This window comes from Mus pahari, chromosome 14 (assembly GCF_900095145.1).
Source record: "Mus pahari chromosome 14, PAHARI_EIJ_v1.1, whole genome shotgun sequence".
Classification (NCBI taxonomy): domain Eukaryota; kingdom Metazoa; phylum Chordata; class Mammalia; order Rodentia; family Muridae; genus Mus; species Mus pahari.
Genome location: NC_034603.1, coordinates 68,366,239 through 68,374,940, shown reverse-complemented (window position 1 = coordinate 68,374,940; position 8,702 = coordinate 68,366,239). Strand labels below are relative to the sequence as shown.

Genomic DNA, 8,702 nt, shown 5'->3' with positions numbered 1-8,702 from the left:
CTGAGCCATCTCATCAGCCCCAGAGAAGGCTTTTTGACACACTGTGAAATAGAACAGGAATTGTCCTCTTTTAAGATAGGGTCCCCAGCAACCACATGGTGGCTCACAACCATCCATAACAAGATCTGACGCCCTCTTCTGGAGTGTCTGAAGACAGCTACAGTGTACTTACATATAATAAATAAATAAATCTTTAAAAAAATAAAAGATAGGGTCCCACTTAGCTCAGGTGGGCACTGAACTTACTATGTAGCTGAAGCAGACTTAAAACTCCTGAGCCTGTTGTTTCTGCCTTCCAAGTGCTGGGATTAAGGGTGAGTCCCGTTACACTTGCTTCAGAAATGTTTGTCTCTGTATCGCTTTCTGTCGTGTGTTTTTATGTGCATTTGAATTTTGTCCCTCTCCTCATCCTCCAGTTTAGGTTTACTGGTTCATTTATTTTCATACATGTCTTAGCTTAGAGAGTTTAGGAAGTTGTGTGATAAATCCCTTCTATCTGTGGTCTCCTGTGGTTCCCTTAGTTTCTTTAGACTGAACTATACAAATGAGGACTGTTACTTTAATGATAATTTTTCTAGTAAGAAGTTCCTCATTAGACTGAAATTATTTTCCTTATGACTTAATATTAGTAGGTTATCCCCACAGGGAATTTGCTTTTTGAAAAAGTCTAGAAGGGTTTGGTGACATGCTGTTTCATTTTCCTTTTCTCTTGAGCTATAGAAACTAGGATCATTAGGGACTAGAGAGATAGCTTGTTAGTTGAGAGCACTGACTGGTCTTACAAAGAACACAGGTTCAGTTTCTACCACCCACATGGCCATTCATCAACCAACTGTAACTCTACTTCCAGGAAATTCAGCACTCGTGTCTGGCCTCTGCTGGTACACACACACACACACACACACACACACACACACTGCACATATATAATATGCAAGCAAAACTTTTATATACATAAAAAAATCTCTTAAAACAAAAGAAGGGGCCAGGAGTGGTGGCGCATGCTTTAATCCCAGCTCTCGGGAGGTAGAGGCAGGTGGATTTCTGAATTCGAGGCCAGCCTGGTCTACAGAGTGAGTTCCAGGACAGCCAGGGCTACACAGAGAAACCCTGTCTCGAAAAAACCAAAACCAAAACCAAAACCAAACAAAAACAAAAACAAAAACAAAACAAAACAAAAAAAAGAAGATAGCATCTTAGTCACTGTTCTATTGCTGTGAAGAGACCCATCACCAAAACAGCTCTTACTAAAGAAAGCATTTAATTTGGGGCTTGTTCACAGTTTTAGAGGGCTAATCAATGATCATCATGACAGGAAGCATTCAGGCAAGGGACAGTACCTGAGAACTTTATCTCCTGACCCACAGGTAGCAGGCGAAGAAAGATAAGGCCTGATATGGGCTTACAGTGACACACCTCCAACAGGCCACACCTCCTAATCCTTCCCAAATGTTTCTACTAACTGATGGGCAAGCATTCAAACATATGAGTGGCATTCTCATTCAAAGGGCCACATACACTTTACCTTTCCTCTGAACATTTGCAATGATGCTCTGCTCACCTCAGCCTCATAAAAGCCAGCAGAGTGGCAAGCCTGTGTCATACTCTAGCCCATCCACTGGAGCAATGACTTGACTTCTACTCTGGCACCCAGGATGGTACTTGGCATTCAAACCGTTGGGTAGATTACTTTTTGTGTCTGGCTTCTGATGAACTAGTTATTAAAGCACAGGCTTCAAGTGACTTTGAAGACAAAAGTTAGACCTTAACGGCAGTCGGGCATGGTGTGTACCCTTCCGACTGAGGCAGGGGGATCAGCCAGCCTAGACTGTCCAGCCATATCACTGAGTGGATCAGATTTAAGTTGGTTTTGTGATGCTGAGGATGGAACTGAGCATGCTGGGCAAGCACTGTGCCACTAAGCAATGTCCCCAGCCTCTTAAATCAGTTTGTAATTTGAAAAACAGACTTGAGGTGGTAAAGTGTCTCTTTTAAATAAATGTTTTCCAGGAAAACAAATGCAGCACCCCAGTTGGCAGAGGTTTTCCTGGACAGCTTGTCGAACTAGCTCTAAACAACCTGAGAGTGTTTAGTCCAATTGCCCTGAGTCTTCTGTTGATTAGTCTGGTTTGCAGCTAAGCAGCATATGAGGACATGGCTAAACCATGTCACCCAAATGCCCATACTTTCCTGGAAATAACACCTGCTCTTTGCCTTTAATTTAGGATAATTTTCTTCATGTAGAATAGTTTGGCAGTATTACCTATCTTGGTTAGATCAAAACAAAACACAAAATTAGTCATTCTTGATGGTTCAATTAATTGGAAAAAGACATAAGCTGGTCTCTGGTATAAGAAAAAGCCAGCTAAACACACCAAATAGCAACAATGAAACAGGCCTCTGAGTTACAGACTAGAAATAAGTCAGCTGTGGGTAACTTAGCATTTTTCTTATGTTAGATTGAAAATGTGCACCCTACTGGAGTGTTCATCTGTGACGGAGTAGGTAGAGGTGGTTGAGGTTTTATGGTTTTTATCTTGGGACTGGCTCTGCTTTTGTGTTCAAGACAAATGATGAAATAATCTGGTTTTGTAATTAATTTATAGCATTGGAATTTACTATTTCAAGCACATGATTTAATTAGGATCATGGCATTCTTTTACAATGTGGCCCAGAGCAACAGTGTCCTTGTTTTTAATAAATAGAAAGCAGGTGACAGCCTGGCGTGGTGGCTCACACCTGTAATCCTAGCACTCGGGAGGCAGAGGCAGGTGGATTTCTGAGTTCGAGGCCAGCCTGGTCTACAAAGTGAGTTCTAGGACAGCCAGGGCTACACAGAGAAACCCTGTCTCAAAACAAACAAACAACAAACAAACAAACAACAAAAAAAACAAACAAAAAAAACAGAAAGAAAGAAAAGAAAGAAAGCGGGTGACATATGTCATATTACATTTTCTTTTCTTAAGGTTTTGTTTGTTTTGTTTTTGTTTTTTAGATGGGGTCTCTGTGTAGTTCTGGCTTTCCTGGAACTCACTATGTAGACTAGGCTGGCCTCGAACTCACAGATATCTGACTACCTCTGCCTCCCAAGTACTAGGATTAAAGACATGAGCCATCACACCTGACCTGTTAAATTTTCTAGTAACTGTATTAAAAAAAGAAATGGGAAGAATAATTTTGATAATGTATTTAGCCTAACATTTCTAAAATAATATTTCAACACTGAGATTTGTATATTTATTTCGCTCACTGTTTTCAAATGTTGCTTATATGGGTGTGAGCATCCACACTTCCTTGGCCCAGTGGCCACAGGTGGGTGGTGTCTCCCATGCTGAACAGTGCAATCTTTCGGCTCAATGGAGACCTGTGCGATGCTGTTTACATAAACTGTCATATAGATTTTCTTTTGTGTTTCTTTGTGCACATGTTCATGCATGTGTAAGTACATGTATGTGCAGGTCAGAGGGCATCCGTGGGTGTCATTCCTTTGCCTTTTGTTTGACACAGCATCTCATTAGCCTGAAACTTTGCCAAGTAGGCTAGACTAACTGGCCATTGAACTTCCAGGGGTCACATGTCTCCACCTCCTATCTTGCCCTCATTGGCTTTATGGGCATACCACCACACCCAGCTTTTTATTAATATGTGAGTTCTGGGAATCCAATCTCAGGTCCCCAGCAAGCATGGTACTAACTGAACCTTCTTCCCAGTTTCAAATTGGTAGGGATTGCTATGTAAATCAGGTCCTGAAAACCCCAGGACAACCTCTCACCTAGGAGAGGCTGATTCTGACTTGGCGTCTGTATAAGAGGGCCCAGTAGCCTTTGGTGTCTCCCTGAGGCACTGCACAGAGAGGCACAGCGCTTCAGGCTGGAGCACGTGGTCCTGCAGGCCAGCTTTTATTCCAGCTAGTGTTTGCTGTACACATACCACTCCCTAATCTTGGGCTCTTACTCATGGTTATTTTTAGACCTCCAGTGTTCTGGAGAGACATTGTCATGAGTGGGTATCTGGGTCAGGTTCTTGTAGCTGAGCATTTCAGTGGGGTAGTCCCCATCTCAGGATTAACTTGTTTATGTGGTATTTAGCTCACCTTCCTTTTTCACCCCAGATTTAGAAATATATATATTTCTATACATATATACATATATACGTATATATGTATACATATATAAATAATTCATTTTGTTGAGTGGGCAGATTCCAGGCACATGGCTCTTCTCCTCATGAGCCTGCCGCTCTCTGTCTTCCCTGAGCACTGGTCTGAGCCAGTGCAGGTTTCCTTTCTCTAGCCTCACCAATGGCCTGGATGCAGCAGGTGTGGGAGGGAAGGAACCAATATGTACTGGATGGCTGCTGGGCGCTGTATTCTTAGATGAGGCTTTAGGAATATTCCTTCAGCAGCCCCAAGAGGAAGTGATCATCTGTATTCTATAGACCAGGAAACAGAAATCCAGAAGAAGGAAACCAGACAGCTTCACATGACATAAACCCCACGAAACTTCTGGTAGAGAATAGGTTTGTTGTTGTCATTTGGTCAGGTTTTTAAAAAAGATTTATTTTATTTATATGAGTACATTTATTGCTGTCGTCAGACACACCAAAGAAGGGCATCAGATGCCATTACAGATGGTTGTGAGCCACCATGTGGTTGCTGGGATTTGAATTCAGGACCTCTGGAAGAGCAGCCAGTGCTCTTAACCTCTGAGTCATCTCACCAGCTCTGGTCAGTTGTTTGTTTGTTTGTTTTTGTTGTTGTTTCTTTGTTGTTTTAATTTTTTATTTTGTTTTATTCCAATGACTATTTTTCCCAAATGTACCCATGTGTACCATGTGACTTGTCCAGTGCCTTCAGAGATCAGCAGACTCTGTCAGATCAGATCTTCTGGAGCTGGGATTAAGTATACTGTGAGCCACCATGTGGGTGTTGGGAATTGAACTTGGGTCCTCTGCAAGAGCAACAAGTGCACTAAACTGCTGAGCCACCTCTCCAGCACATGTGCTCTCTCTCCCTGTGTATGTGTGGGAGTGGAGGTGGTGGCGAGGGTTTAGGGCTCAGGCTGGCCTTGACCTCTCTGTCAGGATATCATAGGAGTTCTGGGATTACAGACATGAGCCACTGTGCCTGGCTTGAAAGTGGATTCTAGAACTTAAAATCAGACCTAGTTGTAACAGAAGAAATTGTGTGGCAGCCTTGAGTAGCAGCTTATGCCTGAAATTCAAGCACTTAGGAGGCAGAGGTAGGACATAGCAAGGCTAGCCTGAGATCCTGTTTTAGAAAATGAAGGACCTGGAGACTAGCTCAGTGGTGGAGAATTTGCATAGTTTATGCAAGGCCCTGGGTTCGATCCCCAGCATCAGGAGTGGGCAGAGCTGTGGTGGTAGGATTTGTAAATGTGCACGTATTACTCAAAGGACTACAAAAAACATACAAGCTCCTTCTTAGAGCCACCAGGGTATTTTCAGATTCTGTATCCCCTATGAGCGCTTGTGATGACCACGTATACATTTTGGCTTACAGTCGTGACCCCTGATTGTGGCAGGATGGCTCAGTGGAACCAGCTGCAGCAGCTGGACACACGCTACCTGGAGCAGCTGCACCAGCTGTACAGCGACAGCTTCCCCATGGAGTTGCGGCAGTTCCTGGCACCTTGGATTGAGAGTCAAGACTGGTGAGTCCTTCTTGAAAACTCCCCGACTTGGGGGGTTTGGGGCTGAGTTGGGGGACACAACCTGTTCTAGGTTCACACCTTACTAATCACGGACATGTGAGGGCAGGTGCTGGGGAAGGATCAGGGAGCAGAGGTAACTTAGTCTCTTAAAGCATCTGCTCCAAGTGCGTCTGACCAGCGGCCTCTGCACCTTGACACAGCTTGCTGGTAGATGTTTTGAAGTCAGGTTTGTGTCTCACTTACTTGGTGAGATCTCTGTCCATTTTGACTCTAGAACAGTGAGATACAGATGTTTTTCTTTTTTAAAATCTAAGAATTCTATGTCAGGTAGAAATTGGGGTCCACCCCACACGTGGCTTCCCCTGTTAAAGAGGAGACATGGGATGAGGGGGCTAGAGGCATGGAGGAAATGCTAGATGTTTACCTCACTGTAGTTATTCAGGCCCATCTGCTCGTTCTGGCCTAAGTCAGTCCTATCTGCATGTGACCTGCTTTTTCCAGAATACATACCTGATTTGGTGACGGGCCAAAGAGGTGTGGAGCACACCTCAGCCTGGCATTGCTCATTAGGCTAAGAAGCACTTAAAGACACTAGTTTGACTGAACACAGGGTTGGCTGAGAATTTAAGGCAACAACTTATCTGTCCTTTTTAAAAAAAACAAAACATTTACCAGTATCTGTGCATGTTTGTATAGATTCAGGAGTGCGTGCATGTGTGCATGCGTGCCTGCGTGCGTGCCTGCAGGCCAGAAGACAACCTCAAGTGTCATTCTTAGGAACACCTTTTGGGTCCTTTGAGACTGAGTCATTCATTGGTCCGGAGTTAACCAATTAGGGCAGACCCCCAGGGTTTGTCTCTGATGCCCCCAGTGCTGGGCTTACAAGCATGTGCTACTGTGCCCAGCATTTTCTTTTTCTTAATTGAAAATAGATTTTTAAAAAGCATATTTCTGGCTATGTTTTCTCTTCCCCCATCTCCTCTCGAATCTTCCCTAACTCCCCTCCTACCCAAATCCACACCCTTTCTCTCTCTCACTAAAACACAAACAGGCACTAAGAAACTAATAAAATAAGGCAAACAAACTGGAATAAGGTGAAATATAAACCAACAGAAAAAAAAAAAAAAAGAGCCAAAGAGCAAGTATAAGAAACCCGTAGACACAGAGACATGTGTACACACAGAAATCTCGTAGAAACACAATGCCGAAAAATATTTGCCAGCTTTTTTTTTTTTTTTTTTTTTTTTTCCGAGACAGGGTTTCTCTGTGTAGCCCTGGCTGTCCTGGAACTCACTCTGTAGACCAGGCTGGCCTCAAACTCAGTAATCCGCCTGCCTCTGCCTCCCAAGTGCTGGGATTAAAGGCGTGTGCCACCACCGCCCGGCTATTTACCAGCATTTTTTTTTTTTTTTTTTTTTTTGTGAGTCCTGTGAATGGGAGCTCAGGTCCTCATTGCTCTCACGTTGAACCAACTGCCCAGACTGCATCTGTCCTTTCACCATCATCGTTGTTGTTGTTGTTGTTTGGTTATTGTTGTGTGTATATGGTGTTGGGGCAGTGCATGGACATGCCGCCATGTGCATGTGGAGGTCAGAGGGCAGCTTCATGGAGTCAGTTCTCTGTTCTCTAAGGATTAAACTAGCATCATCAGGCTTCCCAACCAAAAACTTTTATCTGTGGCGCCATCTCACCATCCCCTGTTTTTGTTTTGTTTTAAGACAAGGTCTTGTAGTCTAGGCTAGTCTACTACTTGCTGCATTCAGCTGAGGGTCCCTTGAAGTACTTACCCTCCTGCTTCTACCTCCAAGTATTAGGACTGTAGGTGTGTGCTGCCATACTAAGGTCTGGGTTTGTTTGTTTGTTTATGAGTCTAAGTCTTACTATACAGCCTAGAACTGGCCTAGAACTTACTATGTAGCCCAGGCTGGTCTCCAACTTTCAATTCTCCTGCCTCAGTCTCTCAAGTAGTTCTCAGATTACATATGTTGCACCACTAGACTTGTATCTGTGCATCTTGCTCAAATATTTTAGTCCTATAGATTATAAGAATGAATAACAATATCTGGAATCATTCTCATATTAACCTTTTTTTCCATGCTGGGGACCAAAGCCAGAGCCTTGAGTACACTAGGTAAGTGTGTGTCACTGAGCTACACACCACCTATTGATGCTACTGTTAATCTGAGAAAGAGAAATGGAAAATGATGGATTCATTATGACATCAGATGTTATAACATCCCCTTGATGGTGGATTCTGGGTGTATACGTTTTTAGAGTCCTATTATTACTGCTTTTGAGAGAATGTCATCCAAACTGGTTTGGAACTCTATAGGTAGGGAAAGCTGGCCTTGAACTCTTGATCCTCCTGCCTCTACCACCCAGGTTACAAATATGTACTCTCACAAAAGGCTCTCCAAATTACTCATGCAGTTCACTTCCTCTTCCTAGGGCATATGCAGCCAGCAAAGAGTCACATGCCACGTTGGTGTTTCATAATCTCCTGGGTGAAATTGACCAGCAATATAGCCGATTCCTGCAAGAGTCCAATGTCCTCTATCAGCACAACCTTCGGAGAATCAAGCAGTTTCTGCAGGTGCGGTGGGAGATGGAGTGTGAGACACTGGCTCCAGAGTGGAGTGCAGGTGTTCCTTTCTGGAAGTTTTCCTCACTTGGCTAAGTGACGCCTATGTTGTACTCTAAATCAAAGGAGAAGTAATTAGCTCCTTCTCAATTCCCTGTACACTGGCTCTGGGCACCATTACCAGAAATTCACTTCTTATGTTACAGTTGCAGCAATAAGCAAGGTCTTAATGTTATTCTGTTATAAAAGCACACTAATAACACCTACTCGTCAAAGGCACATGACTCTCAGGTCTAAATGTTAAAAGTTTAGCCATTAACTGGGTACTCCTGGGTAAAGTCAGTCATTTTCCTATAAAGTCAGATGACACACTGTGCCAGGATGACCTCACACTTCTGGCTTCTGCTATCATGGAGGCCACATGCTCCTGCCTTGCCTTGCCTTGCCTT

At 43.5% G+C, this 8,702-nt stretch overlaps 1 protein-coding gene across 7 annotated transcripts in view; it reads left to right on the top strand.

The window, feature by feature from the left end:
• Stat3 (signal transducer and activator of transcription 3) overlaps positions 1–8,702 on the top strand; it is a 53,769-nt gene that overhangs the window by 23,285 nt on the left and 21,782 nt on the right. For 4 of the 7 annotated variants that reach the window (XM_021214109.2, XM_021214110.2, XM_021214108.2 and 1 more), the window contains exons 2-3: positions 5,522–5,672; positions 8,121–8,265. In XM_021214109.2, coding sequence (XP_021069768.1) covers positions 5,545–5,672; positions 8,121–8,265 — 273 coding nt within the window. In that variant the 5' untranslated portion in view covers positions 5,522–5,544. The remainder of the gene's footprint in view (positions 1–5,521; positions 5,673–8,120; positions 8,266–8,702) is intronic. The other 3 variants (XM_029545626.1, XM_029545624.1, XM_029545625.1) reach the window with 1 other exon arrangement.